The following is a 22,848-nucleotide window of genomic DNA, read 5'->3' as shown; positions in this document are numbered from 1 at the left end:
CAGGAAGCAGACAGATTGGCTTAACCGACCATCTGCTAGCTGTCTCACGTCACCAAGGTCTGATAAATCCCATCACATAAAGACTCTTTCACTTAGCTATCATCACATAGAGACTGTGTCTGTTCCACGAATTTGGAAATCCACCCTGCAAGATTACTGTTACAAACATGAACCTCGTCTGAAACGCAAAGGGCACCATAAAGATTTTATCAAAGAATTTGCTGACTTTCTATCAGCGTTAGTATTGGCTGCAGATAAAGTATTAATTGTTGGTGATTTTAATATACATATAGATAATGAAAAAGATGCATGGGATTGGCATTTAAAGACATTCTGAACTCCACTGGAGTTAGACAACACGTGTCAGGACCTACTCATTGTCGTAGTCATACTCTAGATCTAATATTATCACACGGAATAAATGTTGATGCCGTTGAAATTCTGCAGCAGAGCGATGACATCTCTGATCATTATCTAGTCTCGTGTAAACTTCATTTAGCCAAGGCTGCAAAGCCGATTCCGTGTTACAAATATGTTAGACCTATCACTTCTGCCACTAAAGATTGCTTTATTAATAATCTTCCTAATCAGTTTCATCATCTCAGCATCCCAGATAGCTTAGAAGAACTCGATATTGCGACAGAAACTTTTAACTCTCTCTTTTCCAGCACTTTAGACACAGTTGTTTCGTTGCACTTAAAGAAGATTAAAGAAAATAGTCCAACGCCGTGGTACAACGAGCACACTCAGGCCCTTTAGAGAGCAGCCCGAAAAATAGAGCGCAACTGGAAGAAAACAAAACTAGAGGTATTTCGCATTTCATGGAAAGAGAGCTCGATTGCATACAGAGAGGCCTTAAAAGCTGCTAGATCTGCTTATTTTTTTAACCCTATTAGAAGAAAATAAACAAAACCCTAGGTATTTATTTGAAACAGTGGCTAAACTAACGAAAAAGAAAGCTTCAAGCCCAGAAATTTCCAAGCAACACAGCAGTAATGACTTTAGGAACTTCTTCACTTATAAGATTGATAATATCAGGGACAAAATTATAACTATGCAACCGTCTACTACAGTATCGCATCAGCGAGTGCATTGTAGTCCCCCTAAGGAAAATTCGATTAATTTATTGCTATAGAAGAGGAAGAATTCGCTAAACTCATTAAATCATCTAAACCGACAACATGTTAGACCCTATACCGACTAAGCTACTGAAAGAGAGACCCTTCCAGAGGTCATAGATCCTCTTCTTACTATCATTAATTCATCTTTGTTTCTAGGATACATACCAAAAACCTTTAAGCTGGCTATGATTAAACCGCTTGTTAAATAAACGCAACTTGATCCTACAAAATTAGTCAATTACAGGCCGATCTCGAATCTACCCTTTCTGTCAAAGATACTAGAAAAGGCAGTATCTTCACAACTATGTTCCTTTTTAGAAAGAAATGATATCTGCGAGAATTTTCAGTCAGGATTTAGACCATACCATAGTACAGAGACAGCTCAGTAGTCGGTAGATTGTGTTCACTCAATGTCTGGCTGTCGAAGTGGTGTCCGCAAAATAATATAGAATTCATTGACAATTGGAAAAGTTTTTGGGGCAGACCTGACCTGTTGAAAAGAGATGATATTCATCCCTCCTGGGATGGTGCTGCTCTTCTCTCTAGTAATATGACAAACAACAAATAAAAAACAGCTATAATACATGCCCCAGCCCCAGTCGTTGAATTGTTAGGCTGGTCTTTAATGGCTCTTGGAGCCCGAGCCCCAGCCCCAGTCGTTGAATAGTTAGGCTGATTGGATTAGCATCTATGCATTTGAATAGTTATGCTGATTGGATTAGGATTGGTAACACTCTAAAGTCTAGGGCGGGTTCCTACTGGGGTGGTGTGGCGCAATGGATAAGACACATGCCTTTGGTGTGAGAGACCCGGGTTCGAATCCACTGTGAGACACCAATGTGTCCCTGAGCAAGACACTTAACCCCTAGTTGCTCCAGAGGCGTGCGACCTCTGACATATATAGCAATTGTAAGTCGCTTTGGATAAAAGCGTCAGCTAAATGAATAAATGTAAATGTAAAATGTAAATGTAAACCTGTATACTGAGTTTACATGCTTTGTTCCGAGTGTATCCACCTCTATGTAAATCCCTCCCCTTGAAATGTATATAAACTACAATGTCTACTGCCCTAGTTAGACTTGATGACTGCAGCTACCGACAGCTCGTGTTCTAAATAAAGAATCCTGCTGAAGAAACAACCAAGTCTCCTGGTCTCTGCTTTGACGAAGGAAAAGTTTCCAACAGATGTCTGAACAGAGGTATGAACCGAACCGTGACTTCTGTGTACCGTTCCACCCCTGATAATAATATATATATCTTAAACAAAGTAGGTCTAAGTAACAAATGTGTACAAAGTTGCACAACTTAGGCTACAAAGATACAAAATGCAATAGGCCTATGTCACGTGTCATGCGCAGCGTTTCCTCCACTCGCACACATCACTCCAGGCCGGCTGTGCTGTATTGTGTAGCTTAAGTGCAACATGGAGCTTGAAGACGTAAAGAAAAAAAGAAAAACAGGAGAATTAACTTTTAGCAAGTTTGGAGTAAAGTCGGAGGTATGGAACCATTTTAAACATGTTGTGGGCAGTGACAACATGTGTGTTAATAATGACTCACTGTCATCTAAACTGGAGAGATCTGGCACAGGCGGCAACTCTTGATCCTGGGGGGACCTCGGACACATAGAGACTCCAGATCTTCTAGACCTGGCATGGCACACACACCAACTCAGCATCATATTGCATCCCAAACAATAAGTGTAGGCTATTGTGATTGTCAGAACATTTGGTAGCCTAACTAAACACTATTTTATTGAGTTTAGTTTAGTGACAGCATAGTGCAATAATTGGTATAGGCTTCTGCTTTTACTATTGCTTGATGCAAATCTTACAATTTCAGTTTAACTCTTGTGGTTTTATTCTGATCTTGATTCAGTTTGGATACGTATTGGTAAATATTAGTTGATAATTGCTGGACTGACCTGCTCTCACACACGCTCCCTGCCTGTGACGTCACGAACAGAACTGGCGCCTGTGACGGCTCAACACTCCTGGACGACAGCGACGGCTCCTCCGGGTTTGGGCAGCTGGCAGGAGTTCCTCATTCACTGCTCCTCCCCATCAAGCGGACGGCAGCAGGCTCCTCCGCTCCCTCCTCCCTGTCTGTAGATTCCTGTATCTCAAACAGTAGAGCGTTGGTGCTTGCAACGCCAAGGTCATGGGTTCGATTCCCAGGGAAAGCAAAAACTGATAAGAATGTAAATGTCTACCTTGAAATACAATGTAAGTTGCTTTGGATAAAAGCGTCTGCCAAATGCATAAATGTAAATGTGTCAACCATAAAGCGTCTGCTAAATTATTCACTGTAATGTAAATGTCCAGGCCTAGTCCTCTCATGTTCTTCACTGTCGTCCCTCCTCCGTGAGACACTCAAGACTAGTGCTCATCTCGTCCTCGTCCTGCTTGCCTCTGTAACGCAATTAAATAATGTTTAAAATATTAAGAATCATTAAAACTGCTCGACTGAAGAACTGGCTGTTATGTGACAGTAATTTCATCTATTAAATTAATCTAGTTATTTATTAGTCTGCAGACCTGCCAACCTTGAATTTATTTTTGAGTACCATCAGTGGTACATTATAAACAGGACACGCATTAGCTGAATAAACGTTAGCCAATACAAACATATTTATAGAAAACTGTTGACAATGAATAGACAGGACCAATAGTAGCAAAACGAATCACTTATTCTAAAAAGTAGGCCTATATAATGAGGGGTTTTGTTAACGGTATTTTAACGATTTTTAAAAATGGACAATGATGGATATTGACCACAACATTCTTTTAAATAGACTTGAACATTATGTTGGTGTAACCCGGGTAACCCAGGCTACTAGTAAACAAATAAGTATGTGAGTTAAGCGGAAAAAAAAAAAAAAAAGAAAAGCTGAGAAAAGGAAAGAGAAATGAGCATTTCTGAAGGACTGGAGAATCACTCAATCACTGATTACTGCAGTGACAGACATTTCTGTGAGCCAATGGCAGCAGTGCATTAGGATGCGCCGGTGACTCTGAGTGTGAGCGGCAGATGAGAGAGAGTGAGTCAGAGAACGCAGCTGTGCGGAGTAATCTCCAGGAATTCCCCGCATTAAGCAATAGATTCAGAGCGAAAAGAGGCCTAATATAACAAAGTTTGGATATTTGAATGAAACGTTGAGAAGCTGTCATCGGAGCGAGAAGAGAACGAGTCGAAGATTTAGAAATAGTGGCTGATGCAGACTCACGCAACTTCAAAGCGCTGCGTATTAACTTCCTTGCTTGAATATACACTATTTTCTTGCCTTGGTGAGTCCTATTTCAAATATTAACTTGATAATATGCAAAAAACAAAATGTTGCAAACTCTTCAGCGAACTGATATGAGGTTGATATTAGTGTGTGCGTGCACAACTGTCTAGCCAGTGCTAGTTTGCACGTGGGCTAAAGCTAGTCCAATGTGAAGATGTTAACGAGTTAATGAAATATGCTTAAAGATTGATGTTTAAGTGTCAACGTGTTCAATAAGTTGAAATATTGAGTTAATGTGTGCTTTAACGTACATGTGATTTATTCATGATAGTGTATTGAGTATTAATTATTGTTTCTGCCTTGTGTTTTTACAAGGCTGGGTTTTTTTGAGAGATTGTGATTCACCATCAGAAGTTTCCCTGTTCCATATCGGACACACGAGACGCAATAAGCGTATATACATGGCGAGCCACCCACGGATTCGATTCACTTGTTGAACTGTGCTCATCAGATCTGGTAGGAGAATTCCTTTACTTTTGTTTCGTTGCCCTTGGACAAAAAGGGCCCGAACTGTTTTTTTGTTTTTTTCCTCCGAATCTTCAACGAGAGACGTTAACTTTGAACTGAACTGTCCTATAAGAACCAACATTTTCTTGAACTGAGTCAATTGATTCTGTTCGTCTGAGTCGATGAATCAACCAATTGAATCTTGAGCATTTGATTCACAATCGAAAGTGCTTACGAAAGAGTGTGGAATACAAATATTGTCACTTATTGTCAATTGCAAATCAGCTGATAACATTTGTGATTTGCATGTTTCAAACAACAAAAAAGAAAAAGATAATTTTGTTTAATACAAAACCCTCAGTTGAATCATAAAACAGACTCTGTGTCGCTGTCGATAATTCACCACCACTGTGCTGCCTTCCTCTCTCCAGTAGTCGCACCTTTCTTCTGATCCATCGGCCCATATTGAACTACACACAAGTGTAACACGTTACGCGCGCTTCATTGGCATTAGTGGAATTGCACTAGCATGGTTTAAATCATACTTATCTGACCGCTATCAGTTTGTAGCAGTAAATGAAGAGACGTCTTATCGATCACAAGTTCAGTATGGCGTACCACAAGGCTCAGTACTAGGACCGCTGCTGTTCACTCTGTACATGCTACCATTAGGAGATATCATTAGGAAGCATGGAATTAGCTTTCACTGTTATGCCGACGATACTCAGCTGTATATTTATTCAAAACCTAACGAAACCTACCAATAGGGTATATGTCGAACGTCGCATTACGAAACCGGAAAACAGAACGCATCGCTTCCGGTTCAGGTCTTTTGTATGTGCTTCATGCATTTTTTTACTGTTTTACTCAAGATAACTTAAAAGGAGCGAGCAAAGATGATCATAACCAATGTCCCTCGCATGTGAAGATCGATATTTAAAAGTAAAAAAAAAAAAAAATCTTCACACTAACGTTTAGATATTTAAATAGAATAAAACGCCAATAACAAAGTGAGATAGGTAGGTTAGCTGATTACCTTAAAATTCCATAGATATCGGCGTCAGTTCATACGGCTGTTAACACTTTCTATGACAAGCGGATGCGATGAGACCAGGTTTCCGGTTTCGTCATGCGACGTTCGACATATACCCTATTCACAAAATTAACGGAATGCTGATATAAAAAACTGGATGACTAGTAATTTCCTACGACTAAATTCTGAAAAAACAGAGATTCTAATTATTGGACAAAAAACTTCCTCACGTAATAACCTAGAATACTGTCTAACACTTGATGGCTGCTCTATCAAGTCTTCGTCGTCGGTTAGGAACCTGGGTGTGCTCTTTAATACCAATCTTTCATTTGAAAGTCACGTGTCTAGTATCTGTAAAACCACATTTTTCCATCTTAAAAATATATCTAAATTACGCCATATGCTCTCATTGACAAATGCGGAACAATTAGTTCATGCGTTCATGACCTCAAGGCTAGATTATTGTAATGATATTATGGGTGGTTGCCCTGCATGCTTAATAAACAAACTACAGCTAGTTCAAAACGCAGCAGCTCAAGTTCTTACCAGAACCAGGAAGTATGACCATATTAGCCCGGTTCTGTCAACACTGTATTGGCTCCCTATTAAACATCGTATAGATTTTAAAATATTGCTGATTACTTACAAAGCACTAAATGGTTTAGCTCCGCAGTACTTGAGCGAGCTCTTAACGCATTATAGTCCTTCACGTCTATTGCGATCTCAAAATTCCGGCCAGTTGATAATACCTAGAATATCAAAATCGACTGCTGGCGGTAGATCCTTCTCCTGTTTAGCACCAAAACTTTGGAACAGTCTTCCTACCATTGTCCGGGAAGCAGACACACTCTGTCAGTTCAAAGCTAGACTAAAAACACATCTCTTTGACCTAGCATTCACATAATACATTATAGACTTCTATAATTCAATGTTAGGCTGCATAGATCAGGGGCCGGTTGCACCAGCTGTGCGTGAGTTATAACTTAGCCTAGTTTTGACGTAAATGGACACTAAGTTACGACTTGCGCACTTCTAAATATTTTTGCGTTGCACCATTAAACTTAGTTGAAGCGTAACTCTACATATAAACTAAATATTTACGGCAGCCTCCGATCAGGAGTAACGGATGGAATAAAATATCAGACAGACTGAACTGCATCAATAAGCTCTTCTTTTACCTGACAGACTTCAATACTTTAAACATATATGATTATTTATGCTGACATTTACACTTGCTTACATTTTAAGAGAGATAATATTATGTGAAAAGATTACTTTGTTAGCGGCTATCTTTAACACAACAGCACGCCGCTGTGTGCATCGGTCCATGTTGTGCATGTCAAATATCAGTCATAATCAATAAACGTAATTTCTTATGTTTTTTGTATCAATATTTATTTATTGATCCTTATTCATTTCATTTCAAATACAGTTTCTGAATGTTATTTACATATAAAAACACTTATGTTATTCATGATCAAGTAGCCTATCGTATTTAATGGAAACTTATTTTTACCGTTAGTAACGTGAGGCAAAAGAATGAAGGATAAACTGAAATTCACAGCATTTCAACACAACATCTGCTCACGTATTTGAAGGCTGCTATTGGATCATCGAGGCTAAACGTCATATTATGCGACTACGCATTACATTACGGAGAGCTTACGACCTACTAGCTACGTTCTGCCTTACGAACAAATGGTGCAACGGAATAAAGTTCAGAGTTAGTTACAAACTAGCTAGTAGTTACTAAGCCTCTAGTGTGGACTTTACGTTCCAATTAAAGAAAGAACTTACGAACGGCTGGTGCAACCCTACCCAGGTCAGCCGGAACCGGGAACACTTCCCATAAATCCTGATGTACTCGTTACATCATAAGAAGAATGGCATCTACGCTAATTTTAGTGTCTTTGTTTATCCCGAGGTTTTCCCGCAGCCTGCCGGATCCAGGCCGTATCCAGATCTGATGAAGGACCTTCGCCTGGACCCGATGACAACGCAGTGCTGAAGTGCCAACTAGTCTCTCCCCTGTGAAGGATCGTTTCCCACTCTACAGATAAAGCGTTGTCGGGATAATTTCGGTTTCGCGTACCTACTCCGAAGTGATAAAATTCTGTATCAGAAATATTAAGGCCAGACAAGTAGTTTAAGGTTTGGTTTGTAGGGAATTACAAACCTGCGCACATATATTCAAATGCGCATAACTATAGGATTAATTCTTGATGCGCACGTGAGCGCCATCAGCGTTTCTCACAGGTTCGCGTTTAAAGTCTGTGTAGAGAGAATGATGTTGTCTCAGCGGCCTCTAATTTAATAACTAATGATCCTTGCGACAGAAGCGAATCAATCAAAACTAACTTTAGCTGGAAAATATCTTTATTCAAGAACCGCTATAAAGCCAAAACAATCTGTTACCTTAAATTATCCATTTGTTACTGTAAAGCCGCTTTGAAACAATCTACATTGTTAAAAGCGCTATATAAATGAAGATGACTTGACTTGACTCGCAGTTGTCAGTCATCCACAAGTCAGAGCACTTTCATAAAGCCATAGCAATTTCAAGTTTATTTAGATTATATTGTTCAGAGTGACTATGAATGACAGAGCGCATTTTTAGAGTCAGTCCATGATGCGATCAAGCAGAGGATTAAGTAAACTCAAATTCAATATTTCAACAAACCTCCCCCAGCCTGTTTACCGTAAGGAGTCAGAAGCACAGACTACTGTCCTGTCCTCGCTTCAGAAATCCGTCAGACGGCGGGAGTGGAAGGGGGATCGAGCGGGATTCTGTATTGCTGTCTCTTTTCAATCATGAGCCTTAGCATTTGTCAATCATCCTGGCTTGCTATTTGAGGAATGAAGCAGCGCTATGATCGGTCGAACTGATTTGAGTACAGCGCGTGCACCAGGTTTTTGCGTAGTTTAGAGTGACAAGTCGTACCAGGTCAAAATACATACAGGTTGGCAGGCCTGAGTCTGTTCTATCTCAAATATGAAAAAGAATTAAAAGTGAATTGAGTAAACAAAAACAAATAGCAGGGTATATGCAGGAATCATAGAGATGAATTTACTACCTTTTACTACCGCGCGGATACCCTGAATAGTTTCCATAGATTCGATGAGCAAATCCACAATCCAGGGATGATCTGTCATGTTCTCTGAAGTCAAGTAGTCTTTTGCAGCAGCAAGCCGACGTTCTGTGAAAGTTTTCAGAAGAGAGCGGATTAATCACGTTTGACCTTTCTGTAGAAGGCTACACGTAAGGTGAATGTCACCATGAAATACAAAGCATTTGTTGCTGTTACTATGACATGAACATGTAATCACTGCTAACATTCATTATCAGTCCCCCGTGTTTTACACTTTGCTCATTCGTCAACAAGGTTTGACACTTTATATCATTTTACTGTCACTTTATGTGTCAGAGCTTTATATGTTTTCCAAGCAATGTTATTTCCTCTTCGTTCTTGTTATCGAACTGACCATTTCTCCGACTTGCCAGTACAGATAGAGCACTGTATTCGTAGAGCATATTCCTCCCCTCCGTCTTTTCAAGTCCTGCAAGCAATACATTTCCAGTGTTTAGTAAAACATCACCAGGCATCAGTCATCAGTGTTCAAAAAGCCAACTCACTTTTAAGGTCTTTTTCGCCAATGTGTGCATATTTTATATGCAGGGTTTCTGGGTTGATCAGTATCATTCTCTTGAGTACTGGGTATAAAAAACCATTATCCGAGCAGTGACGCACTGCAACCAAGATTTGGCTCATGATGCGGTCCGCTGTCTCTTCAGTCAGGCTCCCTCCGTTTCTTCTGATGAACTCACTCCAGGTCACATAGGCAGGAAGATGTTCCATTATCAGGATGCTTTGGTCTTTCAAGAAGAAACGCTCATATAACCGTATGAAATGGTCGCAAGTTGGAGCCTTTTGCATTTTCAGCAATGTAGTTCCCTCTTCAACAAACTTAGGCTGAAGAAAAGAGATTGACAAAACATTCACTAATTTCAAATCTCCTAATTAAAGAATGAGGGAAATGAAAGATGAAAGCATTAGCTATGTTTCCATCAGCCTGTTTTTATGCACTTTTTGAAGTCTCGCATCAGAAACGCGATGGAAACGGCAAATGAGAAAAAAATCCCTAATGTCGCAAAAAAGTTCACACACTCGCTTGAGGTGGTTTTTGACTTGTGCGAAAAAAGATTAATGTGAATATTGAGAGATGGAAACACATTTGCCAAATTCATTTGATTTATATTGAACCATTGAAAATAAAACCAATGTAAGCACATCACACTTAAAATAGATCACATTTATAGGGTTGTTAAAGGTCGTCCCTGCTCGATATGACAGTTTCACTTTACAAACTGTCTTTAAGTTGTCTGTTAATAAAATGCATTCAAATGCTACTTCGTTTGCTTGTGTTACTGCTCGTTTTCTGACCTGATATTAAGGATGAAAACACATCAAAATAACATTAAGCGAGTGACTACTTGTCTTGTGGCTGAGCAGTGTAGCGAAAGGATAATCATATTATCCTTACTTGTATTAACATACAAAAATACAAAAAGAGAAAACAGCTCTCAGGCGGGAACCGACTCTCACCGTTCTCTTAAAGCAGTCGCTCATTGAGTCGAACGACACGCATCACTTCTGTTTTGCTGACGGTGTTTCATTTACTGTTGGTTACTAGGTTACCCAACACCACGTCGTCCGCTCAAACAACCTGATGGAAACCCACCTAATTCACATTTGTTTTATTTGAAAAAAATGTGCTCCACGTTTGGATGGAAACCCAGCTACTGGGAAAACTTTACATGAACTCTATAACAGATGCTTCTAGGCTTTGGTTGTGTAATTCAGTTATATCTCATACTATCTCCATACCGAATTTAATAAACCAATTCTTACTAGAGAATTTCATGAAGAATAAAGTCTTGTCAACTTACCGATCTTTCCCAAAGTCTGCAACTCTCAACAAATTTGATGTCAACCTAAAAAATAAAGACAATTTTGTGCACATGATCAGCAAGTCTTTACATTTAAAAAAAAAAATGTTTTGATCAAAACTGTCAACACTGATGTTTATGGCAAGACTCAAAGTTCACAGAAGGAAACGAGACGAAACGTTTGGTTATGGAGAAAGAGCAACATACTTTCTGGCCGTCCGATCTTCTAATTGCTTCATAGACACGATCATCATATCCCTGTTTCTTTCCCACTTTATAAAGAGACCAAAAGTGTTCATATAGTAGTGTCTGTTCAGGAAACATGAAGCTCACTGAAAAACAAACAGCAACAACATGTTAACATACAGCATGAGACTGAACCAGTGCAGATCAGGTGAGGAGCCAGTATGAGTGGAGATTACAAACAAAACCAGAACAACAGATTGAAATGGACATGAATCCAGTGGCACGTGAAACCTCTACTGTAAGTAAAAGTAGCATATGTTCTCATTAGCGTAACCGGAGCAGCAGGGGGCTGTTGCTATATTGAATTGTCTCTAGAACTAAGGGTGCAGAAATCTGTTTACTCGCTACAAAAAACTAAACTACAGCACTGCATGATAACTGGACACTCACGTTCTGCTGGCTCTTCTTCGGGCGATAACTCAGCGGCGCTGATCGATGGTCCAGGTGTTTGTGGATTAGCGCTGGTCGATGGTTCAGGTGTTTGTGGATTAGCGCTGGTCGATGGTTCAGGTGTTTGTGGATTAGCGCTGATCGACGGTTCAGGTGTTTGTGGATTAGCGCTGGTGGGCGGTTCAGGTGTTTGTGGATTAGCGCTGATCGATGCCTCAGGTGTTTGTGGATTAGCGCTGGTCGATGGTTCAGGTGTTTGTGGATTAGCGCTGGTGGGCGGTTCAGGTGTTTGTGGATTAGCGCTGATCGATGGTTCAGGTGTTTGTGGATTAGCGCTAATCGATGCCTCAGGTGTTTGTGGATTAGCGCTGATCGATGGTTCAGGTGTTTGTGGATTAGCGCTGGTCGATGCCTCAGGTGTTTGTGGATTAGCGCTGGTCGATGCCTCAGGTGTTTGTGGATTAGCTCTGATCGATGCCTCAGGTGTTTGTGGATTAGCGCTGATCGACGGTTCAGGTGTTTGTGGATTAGCGCTGATCGACGGTTCAGGTGTTTGTGGATTAGCGCTGGTCGGTGGTTCAGGTGTTTGTGGATTAGCGCTGGTCGGTGGTTCAGGTGTTTGTGGATTAGCTCTGATCGATGCCTCAGGTGTTTGTGGATTAGCGCTGGTCGATGCCTCAGGTGTTTGTGGATTAGCTCTGATCGATGCCTCAGGTGTTTGTGGATTAGCGCTGGTCGACGGTTCAGGTGTTTGTGGATTAGCGCTGATCGACGGTTCAGGTGTTTGTGGATTAGCGCTGATCGACGGTCCAGGTGTTTGTGGATTAGTGCTGATCGACGGTTCAGGTGTTTGTGGATTAGCGCTGGTCGATGCCTCAGGTGTTTGTGGATTAGCTCTGATCGATGCCTCAGGTGTTTGTGGATTAGCGCTGGTCGATGCCTCAGGTGTTTGTGGATTAGCTCTGATCGATGCCTCAGGTGTTTGTGGATTAGCGCTGATCGACGGTTCAGGTGTTTGTGGATTAGCGCTGATCGACGGTTCAGGTGTTTGTGGATTAGCGCTGATCGACGGTCCAGGTGTTTGTGGATTAGTGCTGATCGACGGTTCAGGTGTTTGTGGATTAGCGCTGGTCGGTGGTTCAGGTGTTTGTGGATTAGCGCTGGTCGACGGTTCAGGTGTTTGTGGATTAGCGCTGGTCGGTGGTTCAGGTGTTTGTGGATTAGCGCTGGTCGGTGGTTCAGGTGTTTGTGGATTAGCGCTGGTCGGTGGTTCAGGTGTTTGTGGATTAGCTCTGATCGATGCCTCAGGTGTTTGTGGATTAGCGCTGGTCGATGCCTCAGGTGTTTGTGGATTAGCTCTGATCGATGCCTCAGGTGTTTGTGGATTAGCGCTGGTCGATGCCTCAGGTGTTTGTGGATTAGCTCTGATCGATGCCTCAGGTGTTTGTGGATTAGCGCTGATCGACGGTTCAGGTGTTTGTGGATTAGTGCTGATCGACGGTTCAGGTGTTTGTGGATTAGCGCTGGTCGGTGGTTCAGGTGTTTGTGGATTAGCGCTGGTCGACGGTTCAGGTGTTTGTGGATTAGCGCTGGTCGGTGGTTCAGGTGTTTGTGGATTAGCGCTGGTCGGTGGTTCAGGTGTTTGTGGATTAGCGCTGGTCGGTGGTTCAGGTGTTTGTGGATTAGCGCTGATCGACGGTTCAGGTGTTTGTGGATTAGCGCTGGTCGACGGTTCAGGTGTTTGTGGATTAGCGCTGGTCGACGGTTCAGGTGTTTGTGGATTAGCGCTGGTCGACGGTTCAGGTGTTTGTGGATTAGCGCTGGTCGACGGTTCAGGTGTTTGTGGATTAGCGCTGGTCGGTGGTTCAGGTGTTTGTGGATTAGCGCTGATCGACGGTTCAGGTGTTTGTGGATTAGCGCTGATCGACGGTTCAGGTGTTTGTGGATTAGCGCTGATCGACGGTTCAGGTGTTTGTGGATTAGCGCTGGTCGATGCCTCAGGTGTTTGTGGATTAGCGCTGGTCGGTGGTTCAGGTGTTTGTGGATTAGCGCTGGTCGGTGGTTCAGGTGTTTGTGGATTAGCGCTGATCGACGGTTCAGGTGTTTGTGGATTAGCGCTGATCGACGGTTCAGGTGTTTGTGGATTAGCGCTGATCGACGGTTCAGGTGTTTGTGGATTAGCGCTGGTCGACGGTTCAGGTGTTTGTGGATTAGCGCTGGTCGACGGTTCAGGTGTTTGTGGATTAGCGCTGGTCGACGGTTCAGGTGTTTGTAGATTAGCGCTGGTCGGTGGTTCAGGTGTTTGTGGATTAGCGCTGATCGACGGTTCAGGTGTTTGTGGATTAGCGCTGATCGACGGTTCAGGTGTTTGTGGATTAGCGCTGGTCGATGCCTCAGGTGTTTGTGGATTAGCGCTGGTCGATGCCTCAGGTGTTTGTGGATTAGCGCTGGTCGATGCCTCAGGTGTTTGTGGATTAGCGCTGGTCGATGCCTCAGGTGAAACACGGTTAAGTGCTGCTGTGAGATGCGTTACGGTTCTGCTGTGATCTTTGTTTGGAACTACTTTTGCTGCTGAAACAGAACAAAAACAGTCAATATTGTGTCTAAAATGTAAGTGACTTAATTTGAACTGTTTATTGAACTGTTGTATCAAAAGCAATGTCACATTTTCAGTCGTGATGGTACTCAAGAAAACAGCACTCGTCCTGTGAGGTTGCTAAACTGTATCATATGTTAAAAATATTAAAACACATTTTGAATTTTGGCACTGGCAGTATGTTGTTAACTGAGTTTAAACTGAGTTTACATTTGTTTGGATTTCTCCTCGAGAGGCTGCGCGAGCCTCAACAGCGCAACCTTGTTACCATCAGTAATAGCCTAACGTTACTTATCCACTATCGATCGCAACTTACAATAAATATAATACAATCAGAATCATTCTCTCATTTTAGTGATTCCCTAGTTATTTTTTTTGTTATTGACGTTCAGGCTACTTGTCCGGTCGGGCAAGTAAAATTCTCTTTTACTTGTCCCTTCAAAAAATCCACTTGTCCCGGACAAGCGTTAATGTCGAGCCCGTCAGGTCCTGTTGTCAGCACCGTATATATTTTTAAATTATGCTCCATGAAGTTAAAATATGGAGACACAAATATTAAGCAAAAAAATGTAAACTCATATATTAAGGTGGTGATGAAAAATTTACTACCAAGTCAAATTGCGTTTGTTACCTTTTACTACCTTTCAAGGGCCTTAATTTTGCTAGATTCTTTTTACCTTTTACTACCGCGCGGATACCCTGAATAGTTTCCATAGATTCGATGAGCAAATCCACAATCCAGGGATGATCTGTCATGTTCTCTGAAGTCAAGTAGTCTTTTGCAGCAGCAAGCCGACGTTCTGTGAAAGTTTTCAGAAGAGAGCGGATTAATCACGTTTGACCTTTCTGTAGAAGGCTACACGTAAGGTGAATGTTACCATGAAATACAAAGCATTTGTTGCTGTTACTATGACATGAACATTTAATCACTGCTAACATTCATTATCAGTCCCCCGTGTTTTACACTTTGCTCATTCGTCAACAAGGTTTGACACTTTATATCATTTTACTGTCACTTTATGTGTCAGAGCTTTATATGTTTTCCAAGCAATGTTATTTCCACTTCGTTCTTGTTATTGAACTGACCATTTCTCCGACTGGCCAGTACAGATAGAGCACTGTATTCGTAGAGCATATTCCTCCCCTCCGTCTTTTCAAGTCCTGCAAGCAATACATTTCCAGTGTTTAGTAAAACATCACCAGTCATCAGTCATCAGTGTTCAAAAAGCCAACTCACTTTTAAGGTCTTTTTCGCCAATGTGTGCATATTTTATATGCAGGGTTTCTGGGTTGATCAGTATCAATCTCTTGAGTACTGGGTATAAAAAACCATTATCCGAGCAGTGACGCACTGCAACCAAGATTTGGCTCATGATGCGGTCCGCTGTCTCTTCAGTCAGGCTCCCTCCGTTTCTTCTGATGAACTCACTCCAGGTCACATAGGCAGGAAGATGTTCCATTATCAGGATGCTTTGGTCTTTCAAGAAGAAACGCTCATATAACCGTATGAAATGGTCGCAAGTTGGAGCCTTTTGCATTTTCAGCAATGTAGTTCCCTCTTCAACAAACTCAGGCTGAAGAAAAGAGATTGACAAAACATTCACTAATTTCAAATCTCCTAATTAAAGAATGAGGGAAATGAAAGATGAAAGCATTAGCTATGTTTCCATCAGCCTGTTTTTATGCACTTTTTGAAGTCTCGCATCAGAAACGCGATGGAAACGGCAAATGAGAAAAAAATCCCTAATGTCGCAAAAAAGTTCACACACTCGCTTGAGGTGGTTTGTGACTTGTGCGAAAAAGGATTAATGCGAATATTGAGAGATGGAAACACATTTGCCAAATTAATTTGATTTATATTGAACTATTGAAAATAAAACCAATGTAAGCACATCACACTTAAAATAGATCACATTTATAGGGTTGTTAAAGGTCGTCCCTGCTCGATATGACAGTTTCACTTTACAAACTGTCTTTAAGTTGTCTGTTAATAAAATGCATTCAAATGCTACTTCGTTTGCTTGTGTTACTGCTCGTTTTCTGACCTGATATTAAGGATGAAAACACATCAAAATAACATTAAGCGAGTGACTACTTGTCGTGTGGCTGAGCAGTGTAGCGAAAGGATAATCATATTATCCTTACTTGTATTAACATACAAAAATACAAAAAGAGAAAACAGCTCTCAGGCGGGAACCGACTCTCACCGTTCTCTTAAAGCAGTCGCTCATTGAGTCGAAAGACACACATCACTTCTGTTTTGATGACGGTGTTTCATTTACTGTTGGTTACTAGGTTACCCAACACCACGTCATCCGCTCAAACAACCTGATGGAAACCCACCTAATTCACATTTGTTTTATTTGAAAAAAATGTGCTCCACGTTTGGATGGAAACCCAGCTACTGGGAAAACTTTACATGAACTCTATAACAGATGCTTCTAGGCTTTGGTTGTGTAATTCAGTTATATCTCATACTATCTCCATACCGAATTTAATAAACCAATTCTTACTAGAGAATTTCATGAAGAATAAAGTCTTGTCAACTTACCGATCTTTCCCAAAGTCTGCACCTCTCAACAAATTTGATGTCAACCTAAAAAATAAAGACAATTTTGTGCACATGATCAGCAAGTCTTTACATTTAAAAAAAAAAATGTTTTGATCAAAACTGTCAACACTGATGTTTATGGCAAGACTCAAAGTTCACAGAAGGAAACGAGACGAAACGTTTGGTTATGGAAAAAAAAAAAACATACTTTCTGGCCGTCCGATCTTCTAATTCCTTCATAGACACGATCATCATATCCCTGTTTTTTTCCCACTTTATAAAGAGACCGAAAGTGTTCATATAGTAGTGTCGGTTCAGGAAACATGAAGCTCACTGAAAAACAAACAGCAACAACATGTTAACATACAGCATGAGACTGAACCAGTGCAGATCAGGTGAGGAGCCAGTATGAGTGGAGATTACAAACAAAACCAGAACAACAGATTGAAATGGACATGAATCCAGTGGCACGTGAAACCTCTACTGTAAGTAAAAGTAGCATATATGTTCTCATTAGCGTAACCGGAGCAGCAGGGGGCTGTTGCTATATTGAATTGTCTCTAGAACTAAGGGTGCAGAAATCTCTGTTTACTCGCTCCAAAAAACTAGACTACAGCACTGCATGATAACTGGACACTCACGTTCTGCTGGCTCTTCTTCGGGCGATAACACAGCGGCGCTGATCGATGGTCCAGGTGTTTGTGGATTAGCGCTGGTGGGCGGTTCAGGTGTTTGTGGATTAGCGCTGATCGATGGTTCAGGTGTTTGTGGATTAGCGCTGGTCGATGCCTCAGGTGTTTGTGGATTAGCGCTGGTCGATGGTTCAGGTGTTTGTGGATTAGCGCTGGTCGACGGTTCAGGTGTTTGTGGATTAGCGCTGGTCGACGGTTCAGGTGTTTGTGGATTAGCGCTGATCGATGGTTCAGGTGTTTGTGGATTAGCGCTGGTCGATGCCTCAGGTGTTTGTGGATTAGCGCTGGTCGATGGTTCAGGTGTTTGTGGATTAGCGCTGGTCGACGGTTCAGGTGTTTGTGGATTAGCGCTGGTCGGTGGTTCAGGTGTTTGTGGATTAGCGCTGATCGATGGTTCAGGTGTTTGTGGATTAGCGCTGGTCGATGGTTCAGGTGTTTGTGGATTAGCGCTGGTCGATGGTTCAGGTGTTTGTGGATTAGCGCTGATCGATGCCTCAGGTGTTTGTGGATTAGCGCTGATCGATGGTTCAGGTGTTTGTGGATTAGCGCTGGTCGATGGTTCAGGTGTTTGTGGATTAGCGCTGATCGATGCCTCAGGTGTTTGTGGATTAGCGCTGATCGACGGTTCAGGTGTTTGTGGATTAGCGCTGATCGATGCCTCAGGTGTTTGTGGATTAGCGCTGATCGATGCCTCAGGTGTTTGTGGATTAGCGCTGATCGATGCCTCAGGTGTTTGTGGATTAGCGCTGATCGATGGTTCAGGTGTTTGTGGATTAGCGCTGATCGATGCCTCAGGTGTTTGTGGATTAGCGCTGATCGACGGTTCAGGTGTTTGTGGATTAGCGCTGGTCGACGGTTCAGGTGTTTGTGGATTAGCGCTGGTCGACGGTTCAGGTGTTTGTGGATTAGCGCTGGTCGACGGTTCAGGTGTTTGTGGATTAGCGCTGATCGACGGTTCAGGTGTTTGTGGATTAGCGCTGATCGACGGTTCAGGTGTTTGTGGATTAGCGCTGATCGACGGTCCAGGTGTTTGTGGATTAGCGCTGGTCGGTGGTTCAGGTGTTTGTGGATTAGCGCTGGTCGACGGTTCAGGTGTTTGTGGATTAGCGCTGGTCGACGGTTCAGGTGTTTGTGGATTAGCGCTGATCGACGGTTCAGGTGTTTGTGGATTAGCGCTGATCGACGGTTCAGGTGTTTGTGGATTAGCGCTGGTCGGTGGTTCAGGTGTTTGTGGATTAGCGCTGATCGACGGTTCAGGTGTTTGTGGATTAGCGCTGATCGACGGTTCAGGTGTTTGTGGATTAGCGCTGGTCGATGCCTCAGGTGTTTGTGGATTAGCGCTGGTCGATGCCTCAGGTGTTTGTGGATTAGCGCTGGTCGATGCCTCAGGTGTTTGTGGATTAGCGCTGGTCGATGCCTCAGGTGTTTGTGGATTAGCGCTGGTCGATGCCTCAGGTGTTTGTGGATTAGCGCTGGTCGATGCCTCAGGTGTTTGTGGATTAGCGCTGGTCGATGCCTCAGGTGAAACACGGTTAAGTGCTGCTGTGAGATGCGTTATGGTTCTGCTGTGATCTTTGTTTGGAACTATTTTTGTTGCTGAAACAGAACAAAAACAGTCAATATTGTGTCTAAAATGTAAGTGACTTAATTTGAACTGTTTATTGAACTGTTGTATCAAAAGCAATGTCACATTTTCAGTCGTGATGGTACTCAAGAAAACAGCACTCGTCCTGTGAGGTTGCTAAACTGTATCATATGTTAAAAATATTAAAACACATTTTGAATTTTGGCACTGGCAGTATGTTGTTAACTGAGTTTAAACTGAGTTTACATTTGTTTGGATTTCTCCTCGAGAGGCTGCGTGAGCCTCAACAGCGCAACCTTGTTACCATCAGTAATAGCCTAACGTTACTTATCCACTATCGATCGCAACTTACAATAAATATAATACAATCAGAATCATTCTCTCATTTTAGTGATTCCCTAGTTATTTTTTTTGTTATTGACGTTCAGGCTACTTGTCCGGTTGGGCAAGTAAAATTCTCTTTTACTTGTCCCTTCAAAAAATCCACTTGTCCCGGACAAGCGTTAATGTCGAGCCCGTCAGGTCCTGTTGTCAGCACCGTATATATTTTTAAATAATGCTCCATGAAGTTAAAATATGGAGACACAAATATTAAGCAAAAAAATGTAAACTCATATATTAAGGTGGTGATGAAAAATTTACTACCAAGTCAAATTGCGTTTGTTACCTTTTACTACCTTTCAAGGGCCTTAATTTTGCTAGATTCTTTTTACCTTTTACTACCGCGCGGATACCCTGAATAGTTTCCATAGATTCGATGAGCAAATCCACAATCCAGGGATGATCTGTCATGTTCTCTGAAGTCAAGTAGTCTTTTGCAGCAGCAAGCCGACGTTCTGTGAAAGTTTTCAGAAGAGAGCGGATTAATCACGTTTGACCTTTCTGTAGAAGGCTACACGTAAGGTGAATGTCACCATGAAATACAAAGCATTTGTTGCTGTTACTATGACATGAACATTTAATCACTGCTAACATTCATTATCAGTCCCCCGTGTTTTACACTTTGCTCATTCGTCAACAAGGTTTGACACTTATCATTTTACTGTCACTTTATGTGTCAGAGCTTTATATGTTTTCCAAGCAATGTTATTTCCTCTTCGTTCTTGTTATCGAACTGACCATTTCTCCGACTTGCCAGTACAGATAGAGCACTGTATTCGTAGAGCATATTCCTCCCCTCCGTCTTTTCAAGTCCTGCAAGCAATACATTTCCAGTGTTTAGTAAAACATCACCAGTCATCAGTCATCAGTGTTGAAAAAGCCAACTCACTTTTAAGGTCTTTTTCGCCAATGTGTGCATATTTTATATGCAGGGTTTCTGGGTTGATCAGTATCATTCTCTTGAGTACTGGGTATAAAAAACCATTATCCGAGCAGTGACGCACTGCAACCAAGATTTGGCTCATGATGCGGTCCGCTGTCTCTTCAGTCAGGCTCCCTCCGTTTCTTCTGATGAACTCACTCCAGGTCACATAGGCAGGAAGATGTTCCATTATCAGGATGCTTTGGTCTTTCAAGAAGAAACGCTCATATAACCGTATGAAATGGTCGCAAGTTGGAGCCTTTTGCATTTTCAGCAACGTAGTTCCCTCTTCAACAAACTCAGGCTGAAGAAAAGAGATTGACAAAACATTCACTAATTTCAAATCTCCTAATTAAAGAATGAGGGAAATGAAAGATGAAAGCATTAGCTATGTTTCCATCAGCCTGTTTTTATGCACTTTTTGAAGTCTCGCATCAGAAACGTGATGGAAACGGCAAATGAGAAAAAAATCCCTAATGTCGCAAAAAAGTTCACACACTCGCTTGAGGTGGTTTTTGACTTGTGCGAAAAAGGATTAATGCGAATATTGAGAGATGAAAACGCATTTGCCAAATTAATTTGATTTATATTGAACTATTGAAAATAAAACAAATGTAAGCACATCACACTTAAAATAGATCACATTTATAGGGTTGTTAAAGGTCGTCCCTGCTCGATATGACAGTTTCACTTTACAAACTCTCTTTAAGTTGTCTGTTAATAAAATGCATTTAAAATTCTACTTCGTTTGCTTGTGTTACTGCTCTTGTTTTCTGACCTGATATTAAGGATGAAAACACATCAAAATAACATTAAGCGAGTGACTACTTGTCGTGTGGCTGAGCAGTGTAGCGAAAGGATAATCATATTATCCTTACTTGTATTAACATACAAAAATACAAAAAGAGAAAACAGCTCTCAGACGGGAACCGACTCTCACCGTTCTCTTAAAGCAGTCGCTCATTGAGTCGAACGACACGCATCACTTCTGTTTTGCTGACGGTGTTTCATTTACTGTTGGTTACTAGGTTACCCAACACCACGTCGTCCGCTCAAACAACCTGATGGAAACCCACCTAATTCACATTTGTTTTATTTGAAAAAAATGTGCTCCACGTTTGGATGGAAACCCAGCTACTGGGAAAACTTTACATGAACTCTATAACAGATGCTTCTAGGCTTTGGTTGTGTAATTCAGTTATATCTCATACTATCTCCATACCGAATTTACCAAACCAATTCTTACTAGAGAATTTCATGAAGAATAAAGTCTTGTCAACTTACCGATCTTTCCCAAAGTCTGCACCTCTCAACAAATTTGATGTCAACCTAAAAAATAAAGACAATTTTGTGCACGTGATCAGCAAGTCTTTACATTTAAAAAAAAAAATGTTTTGATCAAAACTGTCAACACTGATGTTTATGGCAAGACTCAAAGTTCACAGAAGGAAACGAGACGAAACGTTTGGTTATGGAGAAAGAGCAACATACTTTCTGGCCGTCCGATCTTCTAATTGCTTCATAGACACGATCATCATATCCCTGTTTCTTTCCCACTTTATAAAGAGACCAAAAGTGTTCATATAGTAGTGGTGGTTCAGGAAACATGAAGCTCACTGAAAAACAAACAGCAACAACGTGTTAACATACAGCATGAGACTGAACCAGTGCAGATCAGGTGAGGAGCCAGTATGAGTGGAGATTACAAACAAAACCAGAACAACAGATTGAAATGGACATGAATCCAGTGGTACGTGAAACCTCTACTGTAAGTAAAAGTAGCATATATGTTCTCATTAGCGTAACCGGAGCAGCAGGGGGCTGTTGCTATATTGAATTGTCTCTAGAACTAAGGGTGCAGAAATCTCTGTTTACTCGCTCCAAAAAACTAGACTACAGCACTGCATGATAACTGGACACTCACGTTCTGCTGGCTCTTCTTCGGGCGATAACACAGCGGCGCTGATCGATGGTCCAGGTGTTTGTGGATTAGCGCTGATCGATGGTTCAGGTGTTTGTGGATTAGCGCTGGTCGACGGTTCAGGTGTTTGTGGATTAGCGCTGATCGATGGTTCAGGTGTTTGTGGATTAGCGCTGATCGATGGTTCAGGTGTTTGTGGATTAGCGCTGGTCGACGGTTCAGGTGTTTGTGGATTAGCGCTGATCGACGGTTCAGGTGTTTGTGGATTAGCGCTGGTCGACGGTTCAGGTGTTTGTGGATTAGCGCTGATCGACGGTCCAGGTATTTGTGGATTAGCGCTGATCGACGGTCCAGGTGTTTGTGGATTAGCGCTGGTCGACGGTTCAGGTGTTTGTGGATTAGCGCTGGTCGACGGTTCAGGTGTTTGTGGATTAGCGCTGGTCGACGGTCCAGGTATTTGTGGATTAGCGCTGATCGACGGTCCAGGTGTTTGTGGATTAGCGCTGATCGACGGTTCAGGTGTTTGTGGATTAGCGCTGATCGACGGTCCAGGTATTTGTGGATTAGCGCTGATCGACGGTCCAGGTGTTTGTGGATTAGCGCTGGTCGACGGTTCAGGTGTTTGTGGATTAGCGCTGGTCGACGGTTCAGGTGTTTGTGGATTAGCGCTGATCGATGGTTCAGGTGTTTGTGGATTAGCGCTGGTCGATGGTTCAGGTGTTTGTGG

At 41.9% G+C, this 22,848-nt stretch overlaps 1 protein-coding gene and 1 long non-coding RNA gene across 2 annotated transcripts; both read right to left on the bottom strand.

Annotated features, from left to right (window-relative positions):
• Positions 1–15,093: 15,093 nt before the first annotated feature.
• Positions 15,094–17,324, bottom strand: LOC307158289 (serine/threonine-protein kinase pim-1-like; the record flags this gene model as incomplete). Its single annotated transcript, XM_079870723.1, has 5 exons — positions 17,262–17,324; positions 16,829–16,953; positions 16,621–16,665; positions 15,307–15,643; positions 15,094–15,230 (listed from the first exon to the last, which is right to left on the bottom strand). Exons 2-5 carry the CDS (start codon positions 16,943–16,945, stop codon positions 15,094–15,096), a joined length of 636 nt encoding a protein of 211 aa, XP_079726849.1. The 5' UTR covers positions 16,946–16,953; positions 17,262–17,324.
• Positions 17,325–18,820: 1,496 nt separating this feature from the next.
• LOC307158424 lies at positions 18,821–20,088 on the bottom strand. Its single transcript, XR_013821229.1, has 3 exons — positions 20,017–20,088; positions 19,611–19,733; positions 18,821–18,908 (listed from the first exon to the last, which is right to left on the bottom strand). It is a non-coding gene; the product is annotated as an uncharacterized lncRNA (long non-coding RNA).
• Positions 20,089–22,848: the final 2,760 nt, after the last annotated feature.

Source organism: Squalius cephalus (assembly GCF_949319135.1).
Source record: "Squalius cephalus genome assembly, chromosome: 5".
Taxonomy (NCBI): domain Eukaryota; kingdom Metazoa; phylum Chordata; class Actinopteri; order Cypriniformes; family Leuciscidae; genus Squalius; species Squalius cephalus.
This window is presented reverse-complemented; position numbering and strand designations above follow the sequence as displayed.